Source organism: Anopheles bellator, chromosome 2 (genome assembly GCF_943735745.2).
Source record: "Anopheles bellator chromosome 2, idAnoBellAS_SP24_06.2, whole genome shotgun sequence".
NCBI classification, from domain to species: domain Eukaryota; kingdom Metazoa; phylum Arthropoda; class Insecta; order Diptera; family Culicidae; genus Anopheles; species Anopheles bellator.
In genome coordinates this window covers 14,192,247-14,212,774 of record NC_071286.1, presented here as the reverse complement: position 1 = coordinate 14,212,774, position 20,528 = coordinate 14,192,247, and the positions used below count along the sequence as shown (strand labels likewise).

Below are 20,528 nucleotides of genomic sequence, written 5' to 3'. Positions count from 1 at the left end.
CAGAGTTTGGGCCAGCTAATCCGCGCGGTCCGCAACGGCTATCCGATTGATCGATTGCACGAGAACCAGATCACAGCTTAAGACGGAACCGGGGAACCGTTTTGCGGGAATCGGTCGTAAATCCTGGAGCATCATGGAGAGTTAATTACTTTATTAAACCCAGATCTCAGAGGGCGCGCTCGGGAAGGAAGGAAGGTCACAACAGAACAGGTTTGAACGGATGGGGTGGATTCACAGACCCTTGCAGCGTACGGTCTCACGATCTTCCCAAATCCGTGGCCGGTTGATGGCTGGAAAATGTTGTAGGTATGTTTTAGCCAATTTGTGTTCGGATCGCGCGGACCGAAGCGTGACGCACACGGCTCGGCCGGCAATTCCTTCTGCGGTGGCAACATCTGAATTGCGCGCGCGATGCGCGATAACTCTCGTCGGCGGCAACTATCAAACGCCGTGGCCCAATGTCTTGATTGTGAAACACTGAGCGGGCGAGGTGGTGCAATTAAAAAACAATTATCCAAGGACCTAGATACCTGGCCTTGGACAGGGGTTTTTTGGGTGGTAAAATTTCGTGCAGTTAACGCGCGCAGATCAAGCTGCTTACACGGTTTAGTGTTAGTGTTGGCTCGCTGAAATAGGGCCTAAAATGATTCACTTTCTGGCCGGCCGGCCAGGTGGAAGCACACTTAATGACCACCAAAGACCGCCGCCTACCACACGATGGCTTCCTTTCCGGCCACCTGCAATCAGGGCACAGGAATGCGCTGCACTCGAGTAGAAGACCCGACCCACAACTATCGGGCCGGGCTGCAATTACTTGGCTGGGAAGCGTGAGAATTCAGCGTGTTCGAAGAGCAGCTTCGCGCGCCACGGTATCGCACGTCACGGGAAGGGTTTACACTTTTTATTCGAAACGCAACACCACTCCTTCGCAGGGCAGTGTTCTGAACGGTCCTGATGTTCTCCGACGACGGGGGTCAAGCTAAACTGGTGCGCCTTCGTAGCTGGTTCGTGGAAGACGGCGACCAGCTACACTTCTTTCACCCGGACGGCCGCTTTGGATTGATGGTGGTAGCATGGAGGGCGCGGCGGTGCCCTCTCTGAAGTCCCGAAGGAGACGCTGGACGATCGACCGACCGGACCGAGACCGAGCCCCGCGAACGGTGCCATTTTACACGCCAGAAACGTGCGGCAATAATTGAATCACGTACTTCGGGCGAAAGAAAATTAAAAACCAAATCCTGGTCCCTGGTCGTGGCGGCGCCCGCTCCACCCAGCTCACCGACTTGTTGTGTGTGGCCGACAAATAAAAGTAAAATGGGCTGGAAAAATCCCATCGTCGGCGGCGGAGCGCATGGTCAAACATTTTCTACAATGTTGCCCAGGCACAGGCCAGCTCGGGACGGACTGCCAACGCATGTAATTTCGAGGAATCGAGGGAATCGAGATCGACGTCACGATTTCTTTGCTCGGGCTGCATTTATTTAATGGCACTCCGGAGCGAATTGAAAAGCGAGATACAGCTCTCTGTGCCTCTGCGCCGGCCCTGTCGATCCTGCGGGCACGGCTTAATTATATGCAGCCCATCAGGGAGGACTCGAGGGAGGAGTGCAGTAAACGACTACACTACACCGGGTTGGTGAAGATTTTCTAGTTCATCTTAATTTCAGTATCGTTGTGATTAGACGGACCCACCGGGTCGGATGGGGCGTCAAAGGGCGATCGTCTTCTTGAATTTTGCACGTATGCTGAAGATTTTTGTACATCTGGAACGGCAAAGGTTCACCAACAGTTTGGTGTGCCTCATCTGCCGCGACCTCTTCGGAACGCATCGGCACTGTCCAGAGAGAGCTCTTTTAGCGACTTGTTAATCAACGGTAAATTTCTTGTCATTAAGGACCCCCTAATGTTACCCCTCGAGTCGAGTGAGCAATCGATTGATTGGGCTCCATCAACGCTCAACTGCTCAAATTTCGCCCGTTGGGGCGGCATTGGTTCACATGTTTTGGAATGCCCTTGGAACTTGGCGTTCACTGCCCACATGGCCGAAAGTACCGTTTGCCAAAATTACATTCGGAACTAGTGGTTAAATCGGAACGCGAACGCAAAATAGGTTGCCACCAACCGATCTATGGTCGCAGATTGCAGAGAAAATGTGGCTAAAATACATGAATTGAAGTTTTTACCCTCTTATGTCGCTCTGCTGCCAAGTGGCGTAGATCGCCACGTAGCGTATCCATTTAGCTCAGTCGTGAAAATGCGGCGATTAGTTTGTTAAACCACGTGCCACGTGCAGACCTTCAACGAGAGAAGGACCGGCCAGCGAAATTGAGCTGCAAAAAAAAACCGGCAAAAGGATCTCCAAAATGGGGCTCTGCTCGGGTCTGTGAATCTTGACCGTTTTGTTTCGCTCTCAAAATGGGGCTCTGCTCGGGTCTGTAAATCTTGACCGTTTTGTTTCGCGCAAAATGGGCACCAACAACTCGAGTTCTGCAGCGAATCAAGCCACCGACCCGAAAGAGGTCAGCTTGGCTTACGATTCTTCTGCCGCGAAGAAAAGCCAAAGACTGTCTTGACTTGGCCGGGGCCGCGTGTGACTCTCGATTGATATTCCAGACGCACGAGACCCACCGGCGACTAGCGGCTTCTGCTGGGTTGGACACGATGCTTGCATTCGAAGGCGCAAAGTGAAATCTGTGGCTGCCACAGCCATTAATGCCTGCCTGCCCGCCCGACACGTGGCACAGGTGTGCTGCCAGAGTACGGCTCTAAGTACGGCCCCCACGGATAGGAACTCTTTCTGAATCTGGAACATCGAGCAGCGCCTTTATGCAAATTGCAAGAGTGGTGGGTCCCACGAATCATAACCTTCTGACGTTCGTTGCCAGCCGGCACTTGGTCGTAGTCGTCGTCGGGCCTAATCTTTCAATTAAACGCGCGTTAGCATCACTTACGCGGCTCCTGATTGTGCCTCGTCAATTGAATAAGAAGAAAATGGAGAAACATTTGCACGACAACAATGTTGTTGACACGGAACAAAACGGAATCCGCTTGGCTTTGGTCCAGTCGCGTGACTCCAAAAAAAAAGGCCTATTCGCTCGAAGGAATTAAGCGATTACAAGCCCAGTGCATGATGATGTTGATGATGATGATGGTGCGTACAATTGCGCCAAATGGCCCCGGCGGATGAATTGCTGTGGTTTCGCACCACAACAAACCTTTTTCCATCGGCACCCCGGGCAGAGGGTCACACCACCAACACACTGTTTTGGCTGGTTCGTTTCGGCGAACTTTTCCTCGGCCCATGGTTGAGCGATCCCCGATGCGATTCATCCACCGCCGAGAAGCGCTTTAAATCCCCGTCGGATCCGATCCACTGGTGGCGCCCCGGCCCGGTTTTTAGTGTTACTGTTTAACCTACATTATTGGCCACCGCAACGGCCACGGCTTTAAGGATTGATGACTGAATTTTCCGAGCCTTCACACAGACTGAGCGGCCACGACTTTCGTGTTTATGAACGTACTTTTTTGGCCACACGTAATATCGGCTCCTCCTCAGTGGAACACCCGGGCGCGAAATGGTGTAATCCCCACCGACGGTTATTTAATACGAACCCCACCCAGGGGCCCGGATGGGGCTGGTTGGTTGAGTGTTTCCTCTTTCTTTACGTGTGCACCTCGTGCGCCCCGGGTTTTAACTACTGGCTGGTGGCTACAACAACGGACCGGCTTTTTAGTGTCCAACACGCAACACAGCAGTGTGGGCCGTGGTGGACCCGAATTCGGCACTTGATTTGCAACTTCACACCACCGGGCGCAGAGAGTGGGCGGGTGTGAGGGGGTGCGCCGGTGTTGATGGCCACACCATCATCGCTTTGGGTGGTTGGAAAGTAACCGATAGCAGCTTATCAGCGATCAGGGACGTGCACCTCGCACTTACATTTTGAAGCTTAAAAGCCCAGATTGTTTGGCTTTTAAAACGCAGTAACGGAATTTTTGAGGCCACATCGGATTAAGTGTCCGTTGTGTTTGTTTTTTATTTATTTTGTTGCCACCGATGCCACCGATTAATCTTCTGCTAATTTGCGATGTGGTCCTTTTCTTTACATTTTAAACATTGGACATTCTTCTAATTTAAATTTGCATCGACTTAGTTGTTTATTACTTATTTTCTTCAAAGCAAACTAGTCAAAGAGATTTCAAGCTATAAAACTAAATAAATAAATGATTCCAAACATGATTCCATAATAATGAATAATGATTCCAATAAATAATGATTCCAAACAATGTAGTTAGGTTAGGTGATGCTGGGATTTGAAGGGAGAAGTGCATCATGAGTTGCTACTACAACGAATAATGTGAGCGGGGCCCTACAAAATGTGAGCGGATTATGGGAAACTTTAAGAAAAAAAACTCATAAAGGAGATACGATGTGATGTCATTATTGTTCCGATTTCTTCGGAAATGTTTTGTTGGTCCATAGAGTCCACCACATAGAATTGATTAAGATGTGTTTGAAAAAGAGCAAAACGACTCAGTAAAAGGATTCGCCTGGAGTCTCTGGAACTGGAAAAAAACGATGTTATTATTGAAATTAAAACAATCTAGCGAAACATACATTTTTCTCATGAATTTAATAAATAAAATTATTACAACGATCTTGTATTAAAAATAGCTAAGCGCCATTTGGAAAAGCGTTCAAGATTCCAATCCCATTGTGTCCAAACTCCTTGCGATTATTTCTGGTTTCGCGGATTGAGTGGAGAGACAGTGTTATGTGGTCAACTCTACTACTGGCACAGAAACCGTTCGGTTGTCTGCCATTTGTTTTTCTTTCCAAGTAACAACGTGCACAAATCACGTAACAGCCATCTTTTTTTCGGTACCCTCCTGGCGTCGAGGTGTTGACAGAGTCCGCCCGCGGTGGTGTTCCGGTTTCGCAACTCCGTTTCCGTTTCTTTTAATGGATATGGGTTTTAATTGTTCAATCACCTGCCGCCGGCATTCCTATTGTTCCAGTGCTGTTGCTTTTATTATCCGCGGCATTTTTCGCGCTTCTCAACGCCTCGCGGTTTTCGGGGCCACCTAGAGTTGGGTTATGTTTTTGGCAGAGGAGACACGAAGCTGTCCCACTGTCGACGATGATGCTACACGTGCCGATGCCGTAACATCATTTGTTACCGATTACACGATGCGGTGGACTGTGGACAGCAGCAGGCTCTGGACCGAAAGGGGAAAGATGGCACGTGACTTGACCGAGTGTGTTGTGCTACGATTAGCCATTTGTCATCGTGGAACGCATCAATTCTCGACGGATGGTGTCAGCTAATAAGCGAAGCTCGGAAAGATCTGTTGCATTTTAACAATGGCAGCACAACTTGTTGATGATTAGTAAAGGATCACTATTTTCTTGTATCGATATTGCCAAGTGATGGCAGAGTTACCCACACAGAACGATGACTCCTTACCCTTACCTACATCGAATACAAAACGTTTCACAATTAAAATTGTGTAACGCGTCGCAGCCCCATCGAGAGCCGATTTGCTCATCAAACGGACATTCGGAACGGTGCCGAACCCTAGCAGCAACAACAATCGTAGTGTATGCAAATTAATAATGCGCCACCCTCTTCATTATACGTAACTGGCCTCCGAAACTCCCTGTGCCCCCCGGCGGGGCACGTGGGTAACAATAGGACGTTGTGTACGCATCAACCTGCCTGTCACAGGCGGAAGTTGAAATCGAACAGTAGCGCCCAGAGTGGCCGGACCCTTCAACATCATGTTTCGTGTCACTACGAAAATGTGTGCCATCTGTGTTCCCATCCCCCGTTGCCGAAGCGGGCCGAAGAATCGATGCGATCCGATATTACCATACACACCGGGTGACAGTAGCAGCGCCCTTTCAGCCCTTTTTCTGACGAGCCTTTGATATGTGTTGTACATGGGCGCACCGTGAAACAGTTTCTGGCCCCATTCTGGACCCTACCATTTCCTGTTTGTTTTCTGTTGACGTTTCAAAAATGGGGGTCGGCCAAGTGTCATAACAATTCTGTAACTGTCAAAGGGGTGCCATTATATGTGCAGAAAAGTGTTAGAGAGCACAGCACTCTCATTTACTATATAAGAAGTTCGCAGCAGGCTATGAACTTCGGATGGAAGAGCACGAGCTTGCACGATAAGTTTCGCGTAGATGACCAGGACCTTATATACAAACAACCGTTTCAAACCCTTCTCACATTCTTATATGATTTGTGCTGCATGAAAATGGCAGCTTTTACCCTCAAAAAGAGCTCAGTCTGTCCAGTTGGTAGGCTTCCACCATCCCGAAAGAGCCCGGCCGGCTACCGTTGTTCTAGCATCGTACCGCGCGTCATCGCCAAGAAGCACACCTGAAGTGGAAAAGCAAAGAGCCCGAAAGCAAACTCAAACAAACAGCGGTTCGACAGCCAGCTTGTGGTGGTCACAAATTAATATTCAATTGAATCTCTCGAACCCCCGGCAATGTTTGTGTGTTTTCGCGCAAAACGATGGGAAGTGTCAACAACTCTTGCCTGAAGAGAGGTGGGCAAGGTGACTGGTTTTGAGGGACCCTCACAGTGCCTTCCTCACACGTTGTGATATAGTGAAGAAGGTCATCACATGCCGCGGTACGTCATGCCGCTCTGTTGTGGGGGCACCATTCGATTCGTCATCAGCAATCGCCATCGGCGGCACGATTGGCACACGACGAGTTTAGCATACAACACACCCGCCCACACACCGTATTGGTCATAGTCCCCAACTCCGACAAACTCATGTGACAGTCTTTTCACTCTTCATTTCGTTTCCAGATGTCGATGTGAGGGGTGCGCCACGGTTTGATCGGAGCACTAAGCCGCCGCCGTCCAGCAGCAGCAGCAGCGCCGTCGATCATCAGCGAGGCAGGCCGCCGTACCAGTCATCCGCATCGTTCGAGCAGCAGCAGCAGCAGCCGGATCGCCTGCCCGCCGCCGCCGGTGAGGACGACGAGGAGACGCTCCTGCTGTCGCGGCGCAACTCAACCGGAAGTAGCGTGGCGCTGAACGGCGGAATGAACAGCCACACGGCGGCCATCAACCTGCAGCACCCGTCCGGACAGACAGCGGTGGTCGGGCACCATCGGGGCTTCTCGTCGACGGTTGTCGCGGCCGCCAACTCTGCCGCTGCCGCGGCCGCCACCAGCGACTGTCCATGGTTCATGCCACACCAGATGCCTCCGACGGCCCCGGCACGCCAGCACAAGCGGCCTGCCCCCCAACCGGGGGGCGGTGGACCAATGGGCGGCGGTGGACATAACCACATGCAGCCGCCGCAGTTCATCAGTCCACCGCCAGCACCGCAGCAGCAACAGCAGCAGCAGCACCAGCAACATAGTCAGCAGTCCGTAGCCGCAGCATCCAACGTGCCGCCACCACAATTACCTCCACACAGTGTAAATCCGAGTCTCAGTTCCCTCCACCATCCGGTGCAGCAGCAGCAGCAGCAGCAACTGGTGATCGGTGCACAGTCAGCGCAACCACCGATACCGCCGCATCCTGTCGCCGGCTCGCTGATTGCCACCGTCGCCTCCCATCCACCGCCGGCCGTGCACCACATACCAAAATCGCCCAACCAGCACCAACCACCGCTAGGGCACGTCGTCCACCATCCCCAGCAAGCTTTAAGTGCAACGTCCGGCTCGTCCACCGCAAGCGCAGTGGCGTCAGCTCCCCAACAGCTGACCGGCGGCAGCGGCGGTCTGAGCAATCATATCGCCCACCCGATCGTGATGCCGTCGGTCGCCCCGTCGTCCTCGGCGTCCTCCTCCACCGGGCCACCCACCGTCAGCCTGATGTCCGTGTCGATGAACAGCGCGCAGCTGGCGGGCCACATCCTGCAGCCGGTCGGCGGTGGTGCCCTATCCGGTTCCTCACTCTCCATCCAGCAACAGACGTCGGTGGCGGCGTCGGCAGCGGCTGGTGGTGGCCAACAGCAGCAATCGCAGCAACACATGTCCAACTCGCTACACGGACCCATCGGACTGCCACCGGCACCGCAGACCGTCGACGGCGGAAGCAACGGCCCGACGGTGGCGACCCCGAACTGGAACTGCGTCCCGGTCGGACTCTCGTCGCCGACGGCTTCGTCTGCGGCCGCCGCACACCGGAGGGCGGAAGTGAACGCTAAGCTGAATGCGATGCCGTAAGACAGCACCCTCCGCCAGTCCCTACAACCCCCGATGTAATTCGCTAAACTCTCTTCGTCTGCCTGCTCCATTACAGTTGGTTCCACGGGCGGATAAAGCGGGAAGAGGCGGAGTCGCTGCTGAAACCGCGGGAAGACGGACTGTTTCTGGTGCGGGAATCGACCAACTTCCCGGGCGACTACACGCTATGTGTGTGTTTCAACGAAAAGGTCGAACACTATCGCATCAAGTACGTGGACAACAAGCTTACGATCGATGACGATGAGTACTTCGATCACCTTGGCCAGCTGGTGGAGGTAAGAGCAGAGCGGGGGGGATGGGGGTGGCCCTGGTCACAACGGCACAATGTATGTCAATGTCATGTCCTCCGTTACATTTAGCACTATACGCTCGACTCGGACGGTCTCTGCACGAAGCTGATGAATGCACTGCCGAAGGAAGAGTTCTGCGTGAAGGACTTCCAGGACAATGGGTGGGAGATCAAGATGGACGACCTGCAGCTGAAGGAGAACATCGGCAAGGGTGAGTTCGGGGACGTGATGCTCGGCATACTGAAGGGCGAGAAGGTGGCGGTGAAGGTGCTGAAGGATGCGGGCCGAGCGTCGAACAAGTTCTTGGCCGAGGCGGGCGTCATGACGTAAGTAGCGCGGTAGGAGTGGTTCGGTGGCGTTACGTGGCGCCAATTGAACACCAGCCGTTCAATACTCTCTCACTTTCTCCCGGCACACACAGTACGCTGGAGCACGAAAATCTCGTCAAGTTCATCGGACTGGTGTTCCACGATAAGTACATCTACCTGGTGACGGAGTACATGAGCAAAGGCTCGCTGGTCGACTATCTGCGATCGCGCGGTCGGCAGCACATCACGCGAAAGGACCAGATCAACTTTGCTTAGTAAGTAATGTTACGTCGGATGTTACGAAGCTACTGGGAAGCTAACCGATGGCCCTCTTCTCCCCGGGACACAGTGACACCTGCTGCGGTATGGAGTATTTGGAAACCAAAAAAGTCATCCACCGGGATCTGGCCGCACGGAACGTGCTCATTTCGGAGGATTGCGTCGCGAAGGTGTCCGACTTTGGGCTTGCCCGGGACGAGCGGTACACCGGCGACAGCAGCAAGCTGCCAATCAAATGGACCGCTCCGGAGGCACTGAAAGAGGGCGTAAGTTTTTCCGTCTCTCCGTCAATCCACGTTGTTCCGGTGTGCTCTACGATCAATCTTCCTCCCCTTTTAATTGCAGAAATTTTCCAATAAAACCGACATGTGGAGCTTCGGTATCCTGCTATGGGAAATCTATTCCTTCGGTCGCGTTCCGTACCCGAGAATTGTAAGAATCGGGCAGGAAGTGTCATGTGCGCTTCGAATGAACCAACTAACGTTTGTCTTTTTTTTACGCCACGCACCTTTCTCTAGCCATTGGCCGATGTGGTGAAACACGTCGGGAGCGGGTACAAAATGGAGGCACCCGAAGGCTGTCCACCGGAAATCTACGAAATGATGCGCCAAGCGTGGGATCTGGTGCCCGACAAGCGGCCAACCTTTGCGGAGCTCAAGCGACGGCTCTACAGCTGCAAGCGGGAAACGGCCAACACCTACGTGACGTAGAGAGGCACACACGGGAATCGGTAAAATGATCCTTCCACCCGGCAGAGAAAGCACGTGCGTCGCACGCCGGTAGTTTTTAGGTTCGCTCCTCATACGCACACGCAGCATTTTTCTCGAAGGCTCCGAAACGGGCCACTCATTATGGAGGAGGGTCACCAACGGGTTTTTTTGCGTTTGCGTAAATCCCTGTGGTCGAACCGTGTACAGACAGTGTGATATGGTCCGTCACGTGCCCAACCGAATACAGCTCTACGTTGCCGTTGCCCGTTCACTGAGGATCCGTGTTAGGGTTGAGTGAACGACTCATTTTACTTTTAATGACAACCAATGGGCCAAGCAGTTTACGTGTGAATCCCTGCAATCAATCAACAAACGAGTGGCTTTCTTACGAGCCTGCCAGCGGCAGCGGCTGCTGCCAGCGGCCAGCAGCCACCTCCGGCTTCTCAGGTGCTCCTCAGATCGCCAGATACAGCTTCTGTTATTGTTTTCTAGTAAAGCCATGGCCGCATTTCGAACTTCCCGCTGCGAAAACAGGAATCCAAAAATGAAACAATGGTCAACCTTTTGATGCTGAGTACCGCGGTGAATTGCAACTTGACAAACATAATAATCGTAACATCAGGTAAAACCTTATGGGCCGCGTGGTGTGCAGGTGTGAAAGAGGGCAACAATAATTATCGATATGATATTCATATTTGTAATTTATTACTATCATTACACTGTAAATGATTAGCGTGCTAACTAATAATAATATATCCGTAAATGTAATGCGGGTTCGTCGCTCGTCGATTAGGTGGTAAATAGCATTTTCGAGCGTACGTCGCGCGCAATCTTGCGTTTCTCAATTAAGACGCCGAAACGGCGCGCGAACGGTACGATTTCAGTTTCAGTTTATTGGTGGGATTGAAAATGATCGAGAAGAGTATGCAAAAGATACAAACATTAAACGACCGAGTAACTCTCTTTAAACTACGAAACTATCAGAAAGCGAAAAGTTAAAGTAAAATGGTAAAGCAAATGAGAAATGTAGTGTGGTCATTAAGAAAAAGTAAAAAACGAAAACAAAATGTTTCAAATGGTAGAAGAACGGTCCGCGTACGCGCTTTACACACCCAAATTCCTAACGTATCGCTAGACAGAAAATAAAATTAAAACAAAACAAAAAACAAACAATTTAACGGATCACATTTGGCGCTTGTAAAAAGAGGAAAACACATGAGAGACCGAGTGAAAATACGTTGATTAAATTATGTATCGTTTTGTTGATTAATTGTTTTATACATTTGTTCCACGACTGGACTCAGCTGAGCGCAAAGGAATGTAGTTGAAAGTGAGTGAGTAAAACACTGGCGGCGTACGATATTAAGTTGGGATTGGTTCACATACTAACGCCGTACGTGGCCTCGGAGGGGTATGTTTTTCATAGAAGTCACAAGAACATTTATTTGTACAGAACTTGGGTACGTAGCAGGAAAAGGAATTGTTTAGTTTGTAATATCAGTTTTTTCGTTCGCGTAACTTGTTTAACTAATGTTTTAATACGTTCGGCCCGATTACGATTACTTACCATTAGCAGAGATGCCAGAGATGGCCGTCCCGTTAAAACTTTTAGTGCTATGAGTATAAGCCACAATCCTCCTGCAAGGTCGTAGGGAAATGAGGAACGATTACTTTACGAGCAAGTGTCCGAAGGGCGCCATACTCGGTGCGGTGCAGCATTTTATTTATGATGGTGAAAAGGAAGAATCAGTAACTAGAGAGGGATACTACTTACTTTTCAACTTGTTTGCGGTGTGCATAGTTAGTGTTGTTTTATTTTGTAAATAATTCGATAGTCGAAAAACGGTTCTGAATGAAGACGGGTGGCATCGACCGAGCCCGACCATATGCGGCACAAGGCCTCTTCCTGAAGTGATCTGAAACGAGTGTGAGAGCATGTGTGTTAAAGCTGCCGGAATCGGACAGAGAGGATTAACTCTGTGTCATCGAGGAATGCGAGTAATATTATCCTATATAGCCTTGTTACCATTCCAAGTAAAAACGCCAAGCGACATTTGCGCAAAACTATGAAAAAAGAAGCTATAAGCCCTACAGAGACGCGCCACAATGGGCTGCAGTAGAGACAGCACACCTTCCTTGTTCAAAGAGAGCATCATCAGAGGAACCGTCTACAATCCTGCGGGCAACGTGAAGTCAAACGTTTCGTGTTGAGTGATACCAATCATTATTAAACACTAGCAAAACACACGCCAAAATATCAGTAGGTCCAGAAGAACAGCAGCGCATGTATATTAATTAACTCAAATGATTTCAGGACAGAATTTTATCGAATGATACAATTAATATTACGATATCATCAAAGCTAACCTACTGGCCCCCTTTAGCTCTGTTTTATGGTACATGGTGTCAACCGAAAGCACGTACATGAAGCAAATATCAAGTGGAATCATCAAATAAAATAGCAATAGAACAGAGGAAACAAACAGTGAAGCAGAAAGCAAAAAAACATTACAAAAATCACACAAACTGATAGTTCAAATTTCATCATAAACAAAAACGGTAAGCGTGTAGTGGAGTAGTAGTGCTTTGTTCAGTAGAAACTATAGACCTGCCGCACAGCTGGCTCCGTACAACGGCGGAGATGAAATGCTCGTAAAGAACACCGTTTTCTTCGGACCGGAAGTCACATTACCAAACTATCCAACGTCACCAGAGGCGCGCAAAAAATAACGGCACAATCAATCAACGGTATGCTTCCCAATCGTTTTAAATTATTTTGAATCACTCCACTGTCATGCGTTTTGTGTGTGCTGTTCAAAGAGAGACGAACTCGAGATGGATAAAAATTGCATTAAAGAACCGTAATTACCTTACGCAAAGAGCGAGATAGCGAGAGTATCCCGTTGTGTGACGAAGGGACACGCAAGCACAGTTTAGCAACACACAATCAATCGATTTGAGGGGAAGCGAAGAATTTCGTTTCCGACGAGTCAGGCACAAACGATAGCACAACCTAGGCCCAAGGCGTAACACCAGCACGTGTGAAATGGAAAGCAACTATGAACTACACCGTTACTATTCAGACGGACGCCGGGGCAGAAATCGTGGGTAAAGTAAAGTGTAAAGGGAGGTGAAAGTAAAAACCACAGTACACTGGAATTTATTCAAGTAAATATAATAAAACAGCAAAAATCCTTATTAATGAAATTGAGTTGCACATGGCTTTATTCGAAATCTATGATCACCCTGTACGACACTCAACGTTTTGATACTCAGCTTTTTCACCGGGCACCATTGTTTGAAACGGTGACAGCAACATGACAGTTCGGCCCGGCTCGTAAACCTCGTGTAGTAATCGAGTGAGCAAGGCGTGCTGCGTGCGGTGTGGTTGTAAATAATTGGCAAATTCTTGCTGCATTAGGTCTGCTGTACCCGATTTGTGTCGCTGACCGGTAACTGCAACAGTCTCCAAAATGCTTCGCAATCTTCTACGTACCGCTATCAGCAAAACCCTCACGACCAGCAAACCGATTACCGGCAGTGCGTGGTGTGCCGGCGTCGGTGTTGCACAACCGGCTAACAGCCTTGCAACATGTGCGATGAGAAGACCGCTCGCGGGAATGATCTCGAGTAGTAATACTAACCGGAGCCCGATTTTCGCTGTGCCAAGCAAAAACATTCACACCAAAGGTAAGGGATCGGGTCCCGATGATGGCTTACGGCAAAAATGAGAAGTTACCCATCTTATGTAATCAGACTCGCCCCGGTCCGTACTAACAAGTGTGTTTGTTTGCCAGGCGAACGCGAGCTGGTGGAGTTTCTGGCCGAGGAAATCGTGGCGGAGAAAAAATCCAGCAACCATGGCCCCATTCCGACGTCGCTCAGCGGCTACAAGGTTACCTGCAACCAAGCGGAAGTGGAGCTGACGAAATCTTCTGAGCGTGAAAAGTAAGCAAGCTGAAGCCCTATGATTGCCGTGTCCGTTTTCTTTTTACATTTGCGCTTGACCCTTGCCAGAGTTACAATCTCGTTCAATGTGAACCACACGGTCGATATGGACGGGGACAATGCTGAGGCGACGGAAAGTAAGCCAGAATTTTCGGCCATGAAAAGCCGACCACAGTTTGAGGTCGATATTGTGCGCGGGGGCACGACGCTGTCGTTCACCTGTTCCTACTTGCCCGGCGAAGCACAGGAAGGAGAATACAGTGAGTGTTTTTTGATCGACGTAAGGCGTTACCTGTTTTTGAATAAACCTTAATCTTTCACCAGATGATGTGTTCGGCATCGACGAGGTAACGATTTTCAAGGGCGAGTGGAACGACAAAGTGTACGCCGTTGCCGGAGATGTTCTCGATGGGGTAAGCTCGGGAAGATACTTTCAAAGAAGCAATACTTTGCTAACTTTCCTTCTTACTACTAACCTCGATATAGTATCTGTACGATCTGCTGATGAACTTCCTGGAGGAGAAGGGCATTAGCAACGAGTTCGCGGAGAAAATGTCGGAATTTGCCAGCGCTTACGAGCACGCAAAATACGTGGAGCTGCTCGAAGGCATCTCTAAGTTTACCGTGGAGCAGAAGTGAAGCGATACCGTCGCTACTCGTTTAATATCTCCGGCTCATTTTCGGAGTCAACCTCATCATCCATCCCAGTCCGCAGTCGAGCAACGTTAAGATAGGAGGAATCGCGTCGGGCAAAGTACATGATCAATTGCTGCATTTGTATTGTTTAACCGTCATGATCATCACACTTTCCTTTGTGGAAGCCCCCTCTGTGTCATAGTGAACTAGACCATCGCCGTACAATAATAAAAAACAAAGCTATTCAATTTCACTTGTGTCAACCGTAAAAGCAACGTTGATTATTTCACATTTATTTGGGAAACAACTTTAACAATTAAAAAATAGTGTACAGCAGCAGCCGTAGAATAGACTTTCTTCTCTCCTACTAACTAAATTAAATCTGAGGGAATGAAGATGGTCTAGGGAACCAGCAGACTGACCCCATTACTTTGTTCCGCTCACCATGCGATCACACGACGCCCATCGCCACAGGATGACGGTAGCTGGCAGTTTATCGGTAAGGAATTAACTACTGTTTGAACTTTTCCGCTACTCAGTTAAATATGTCCGCTGAGCGGGTACTACAGCCGGACTCTCAACTGCTATCGTTCGGTGATTTCTTTTCCTCCCGCTTTGATTCCCCGAGGTGGTCATTTTCGATTTCTTTAAACTCAATGTGATGCTGCTTCATTGCCTCCTATGGTGCGGATTGAAAGGGAGAAGATGAAATGCAGAAATTGCACATCCCGTTCGGGAACCGCCAAATAACCATTCCCGCGACGCAGATGATTACCTTCACACACTGCTGATAAACTTTGAACAGCGGAGCGCACAGCGAATCGTCCATGTCGCCTTTCAGAAACCGATCCGAGAACCAGTTGTTGAAGCAGGTATCGTAATCTTTCTTCAACTGCGTACAGTTATCCCCGATACTGTTCATTGCTTTAGGAATCAGTATTGCTATTGGCCCACGACTATTTGTTTTGGATTCGCTAACACATTTGCTTTCGCTGTCACTTGCCGCGCCGTGTCCGTCCTCCCTAGATTTTGCGCTCTTTCGTATTTTGGTTCGAACCCTTTTGTGCTCCCGAGTGCGCCGTGACACAGGGCGAGCGTTTACAGCCGCGAGTTGGGAGATTCACATTGTTGGGTAAATTTGAATCTCGTCGCTCCGGTCGCGAGAAAATGACATTGCGGAATTTGCAGTAGTCAGAAGTTCGGTAATAGAAGCATGTTTGAGAAATCATTGCGCGAAACACGTTCTTTCCAAGCTATTTTGACTCAGTGAATTCGAAAATATATGTGATTCATCGGTTCGTTCTTTAGTAATCGGAATAAGTGAAATAAGATAATCGTCCAATAATCGATAATCGTCAATGCACGAAAGAATGAACTGTTAAGGTGGTTATGGTTAACTTGCACAGTGCATGATGCTTCGTTTGGGTTCAACTCAATAGTTAAGTTGCAACACGAAGAATTGCTATAACCGCAATGGACGGTGAAGAATTCGTTTGGATTGAATTCGGTAAAGAACAACTAAATAATGTTTCAACTTCCCTGCCAATGATTTAGAACGGCGTACATTATTTCGTTCGTGTAATTTGACATTCCGTGTGATTATGAAACAATGCGATTTGCTTGCAACTTAAAACGGCGTATATCTTCTCAGAGCCAACTTTGACCCGGACGGATTCCTTGCCGGTGCCTCGAACAGTCAAAAACCCATAAAAACCACCACAAACAACGATAGTGTGTTGAGTGGCCAATTGTGCGAACGATCGAAATGCAACGAATTCTACTACTAGCCACGGATCGTGCTCTGCCTTCCGCTGCCGGACGCTATCCGCTTCGTGCTTACTCCGGTGGCCGTGCACCCAGCTTCTTTTCGCGGGTCATCGCCAACATACGACAGGAGCTGGAAAAGAGCAACGAGATGAAGGAAAACGTTAAAAAGTTTCGCCAGGATGCTCACCGGCTGGAGCAATCCGATACGCTCCAGGCCGCCCGCAAGAAGTTCCGTACGGTCGAGTCGGAAGCGAGTAGAGGTCGTGTGGCGTTGAAAGAAAATTTGGCTGCACTACGTGGACGACTAATGGAGGCAGTCGACGAAGCATCGCGGACCAAGGTAGCCCACAAGGCGGGACAGTTGAGCGAAAGTCTTGCCGAACAGGGACACAAGTTGGGGCAGAGCGGAGCCTTTCGGACGATCAGCAAGACGGCCAAAGTGGTGCGCCAGGAGATGGAAAGCCACGAAGGAATGGCGGCTCGTGTGTACCGGAGCCCGGTCAAGCTCCGGAAGCGTATCGAAATGGCGAACGATCCGTCCGGGGAACGAACGGTCAAACCGAACGCGACTGCGACCGGCATCGAGATTCACAAGGACAGCAAACTATACCAATCGTGGGAAAGCTTCAAAACCAACAGCCAGGTGGTGAATCAGTTCCTCACGTGGAAGATCCATTACGACGAGTCGGAACAGCCGATGATACGTGCGTTCCGGCTGCTCACCGACAAGGTCGGTGCGCTCTTTTCGAGGAACGAGCTATCGGAGGCACTGAGCGAGATCTGCCGCATCGATCCGAGCTTCGATCAGCGACAGTTTCTTCTGGACTGCGAAAACGATATCATCCCGAACGTGCTGGAATCGATCATACGCGGTGAGCTGGAGGTGCTGCGTGACTGGTGCTTCCAGAGCACTTACAACACCATTGCGGCACCGATTGAAGCGGCAATTGAGGCCGGTTATCGGCTCGATTCGAAGCTGCTCGACATCGAGAGCGTAGATCTGGTGATGGGCAAGATGATGCCGCAGGGCCCAGTGTTGATCGTCTCGTTTCAAACGCAGCAAGTGGCCTGTGTGCGGAATGCGCAAGGATCGATAGTCGAAGGGGACCCGGAAAAGGTGCTGCGCTGCAATCATGTGTGGGTTTTGTGCCGCGATACGAACGAACCTAATCCTCGATCCGCGTGGCGGCTCATGGAAATATCCACCAACTATCGGACGCAGCTCGTATAGATCGTGTTCGTGAAGGTACGGAAGACAAAAACCATAAGTGAAACGAAATTGATATTAAAAGTTAAGTAAAGTTATTATTTAAGACTGTTTCACGATCATTCATAATGAGCCGTGATTTGTCGGTCTCAATGTGTTACTGTGTCATTCCTAGTGCTGGTCAGAATTGACTCTTCGTCTTCATGCACAGACATTCCTGCGGTCACTCAGTCCAATCTGTATCGTTCTGGTAAGTAACTTCTGTTTGTTTTCTTACTTTTAAATATAAACCCTGTTTTGTTTGTTATTAGTATTGGACTCCTAAAAACATCGTTTCGAAATACTTCATCGATGGATTATTGACGTGATTTTATTCGGATAAAACGCAATCGGAACGCATTCAATCGATCCACGCAAAATTACGCTCGGTGCCATCGGGCGCGTGCGAAGACTGGCTCAGCTGGCCAGCGATAACCGAAAGGGGGATCGTTTCTTTGGCCTCTTTTTTGCTTGTCTTGACGCGATCCTCACCGCCAAACACGCTAACCGTCACAGGCCCTCCACCTCCGCCATCGTACGCCGGGTTATCCGTCCCATTTGTGGCGCTTGTGGCAAAAATATTGACCCTTCGGCGGCCCTCTTTCGGCGGTTTTTGTTTTGCCTCCGTCTCCTGGTTACCAAACTTATCCAGTGCTACCCTCCACTGGTGTAACTTCTGGCTTGCCGCTTCGATCTGATCGACACACCGTTCGTGCCCTGGATTGCGTCCGATCGGTGGTGCATCGATGACGTCACCCAAATCGATTTGAATCGGAGCCAGCGCCGACAGTGCACGCGAGATTCCGATCTGCGTGTGGCGAATACGGTGCTCCATCAGGTCGGCTCCCAGTAGCTCCTCGTTCGGGTCCATCCGGATCGGTACCACTTTGTTGATTAGCCACAGAAGCAAGAAGGTGCTGCAAACACTCCAGCAGGCCAGACAGAGGGCCGACAGCGATTGCACACCGAGCATATACCAGCCGCCACCCTTGAAGAGCCCCGACCGGCCGGAAGTGGTTTCCATTCGGAGAGGATTATCGGCGAACAGACCAACAGCCAGCACTCCTGTGGAAGAGCAACCAAAAGACTGGGCATTAGAGTGGTCGCTTCTAAATGCGTTGATGCGACGTTTCCAACTTACCCCATATCCCTGCTACTCCGTGGACGGAACTGGCACCGACTGGATCATCCACACCCATCCGATCGAACAGTGGCATACCGAAGCAACAGAGTGCCGAACCGATCGCACCGATCACGATCGCTTCCCATGCGTGATACAGATAACAACCGGCCGTAACCGACACCAGCGATGCCAGGATGCCGTTGATCAGATCGACCACATCCATCCGGCCATCGTTATTGTACATCGAGTAGCTGCGCCGGGAAGAAATTGCCAAAAACCAACGCACCACAACACGAGCATCATCGATTATTGAACAGATCCTATCGTACCGCGTTGAAACACTTACATTATGCTGAAGCTTCCGCCGCCGAAGGAACCCATCATCGTCATGACGGCCGCCCGGGCCGCATACGCCCACTTTGCACCGCTCACGCCGTAAGTACTGCCGGAGTTAAAGGCCAACCACCCCCACCACAACACGAACAAACCCATGCAGGCATTGACCGGGCTCCCGAGCGGCAACGGATCCGTTCCCTTCGCGTAGCGACCCAACCGAGGCCCGAGCATGGCGGCCGACGCGAATGCCGATGCACCGCCGACCAAATGCACCGGACCGCTGCCCGCAATGTCCACCACACCGAGGTTCTTCAGGAATCCGTGCGGGCCCCACACCCAGCCGGCCGGTATGCAGTACACGATTGTGTTGAAGAACGAGAAAATGCAGTACGCTTTGAAGTTGCACCTGTGGAAAGGACGAACGATCGTTGAATATCGAAGCGATGCAATGAATTCCCTTTGCCCATTCCATCATTGTTAATTGCATGCATGGATGGCGCCTAAATGTTGAATGAACTCTACAACAACTTCTTATTGGCTGACCAGCCCTTCCGACTGCTTGAAAACACTCACTAATCACTGTCCTCTACAACGGAAACATTCGTCCAAATGGGTTGTTTTCAGTGGCGAATGCTACCCAGCGAGGGCCCGCCATTGTAAAATGCTCTCCCGACTTGTTGTCGTTTGGCTCTGGTTGAACTCATTGGTTATTTAACAGGACATCATTATTGGAGCGTGTCTGACCTAAGCATGTAGCGCCGTGCCCTGGAACTTCAGGACTAACCGGGCAAAGGTTAACCTACGGGGTTTGTGTTTGAAGGTTAAGGTCGAAATCGTTGGTACGCTTTGCATACATTTATGGAGCGATATTTTTAGTGAACAACTCTTTTGAACTGTTTCTTGGTTTGCAATAAACCAACTTTTAAACACCATTTAAAGACACTTGATCATGTTTGAAAAATTACTTGTGCAAAGTGCACTATAGCCGATCGTTAACGCATACTGTTAGAAACTAATAATTTTATCACAAATTTCATAACACGTTAAACTTATTTAAAATTATTATTACCGTACACCGGGGCAACCGTTATAAACGATCGCCAAACTCACCTTTCAGCCATCGCTCCACTGACGATCGTCGTGGCCGTCGTGGAGAACGAGAGCTGGAACAGGAACGCGGCAAAGATCGGCCCAAACAGTGGATCACTCACACCGGGGTCGATCAGAAAGTCGCCGAGAGCCACGAAGGGATTGTTGAATTCCCCGCGGCCGAAAGACATCGCGTACCCAAAGAGCCAGTAGGTAAACCCTCCCAGCACTATGTCGATTATGTTTTTCATCATAATGTTCACCTCATTCTTCACCGAAACGCAGCCCGACTCGAGCATCCCGAAGCCGGTTTGCATGGTGAAGATAATGAACGACGACGTCAGCACCCAGTTGGTGTCCTCGACGTTCAGATCGTAAACGCCCGGGATGACGTAGCTGTTGTTGCGGGCCAGCGATTGAAACGCTCCCGGACTCGTTACAGTTGACGCCACGGTTCCGTTCGCCATGATGGTCGAATAGTTTTTCGCGCTACTGGCTGCACCGGCCAAGTCCTTTGTCACTCGCTTAACCCAGATCTCACGTGTCCTTATCCGATTAGTTCACAACAACGG

At 50.0% G+C, this 20,528-nt stretch overlaps 5 protein-coding genes across 5 annotated transcripts; 3 read left to right on the top strand and 2 right to left on the bottom strand.

Annotated features, from left to right (window-relative positions):
- The first annotated feature begins 7,069 nt into the window (after positions 1-7,069).
- Positions 7,070-10,469, top strand: LOC131207043 (tyrosine-protein kinase CSK). The gene is made up of 8 exons (XM_058199651.1): positions 7,070-7,332; positions 7,450-8,199; positions 8,280-8,499; positions 8,584-8,840; positions 8,936-9,097; positions 9,172-9,367; positions 9,447-9,533; positions 9,620-10,469. Exons 1-8 carry the CDS (start codon positions 7,070-7,072, stop codon positions 9,809-9,811), a joined length of 2,127 nt encoding a protein of 708 aa, XP_058055634.1. The 3' UTR covers positions 9,812-10,469.
- Positions 10,470-13,164: 2,695 nt separating this feature from the next.
- Positions 13,165-14,660, top strand: LOC131206937 (complement component 1 Q subcomponent-binding protein, mitochondrial). The gene is made up of 5 exons (XM_058199541.1): positions 13,165-13,501; positions 13,609-13,759; positions 13,829-14,019; positions 14,084-14,172; positions 14,246-14,660. The coding sequence occupies exons 1-5, from the start codon at positions 13,285-13,287 to the stop codon at positions 14,396-14,398; spliced, it is 801 nt and encodes a 266-aa protein (XP_058055524.1). The 5' UTR covers positions 13,165-13,284; the 3' UTR covers positions 14,399-14,660.
- On the bottom strand, positions 14,650-15,407 carry LOC131206938 (TP53-regulated inhibitor of apoptosis 1-like). The gene is made up of 2 exons (XM_058199542.1): positions 15,171-15,407; positions 14,650-15,074 (listed from the first exon to the last, which is right to left on the bottom strand). The coding sequence occupies exons 1-2, from the start codon at positions 15,315-15,317 to the stop codon at positions 14,973-14,975; spliced, it is 249 nt and encodes an 82-aa protein (XP_058055525.1). The 5' UTR covers positions 15,318-15,407; the 3' UTR covers positions 14,650-14,972.
- A 753-nt stretch (positions 15,408-16,160) lies between these two features.
- Positions 16,161-17,393, top strand: LOC131207042 (mitochondrial import inner membrane translocase subunit TIM44-like). The gene has a single exon (XM_058199650.1). The coding sequence runs from the start codon at positions 16,161-16,163 to the stop codon at positions 17,391-17,393; it is 1,233 nt and encodes a 410-aa protein (XP_058055633.1).
- A 376-nt stretch (positions 17,394-17,769) lies between these two features.
- LOC131207041 (putative ammonium transporter 2) lies at positions 17,770-20,423 on the bottom strand. The gene is made up of 4 exons (XM_058199649.1): positions 19,978-20,423; positions 18,878-19,273; positions 18,550-18,782; positions 17,770-18,473 (listed from the first exon to the last, which is right to left on the bottom strand). Exons 1-4 carry the CDS (start codon positions 20,421-20,423, stop codon positions 17,770-17,772), a joined length of 1,779 nt encoding a protein of 592 aa, XP_058055632.1.
- Between the last annotated feature and the right edge of the window lie 105 nt (positions 20,424-20,528).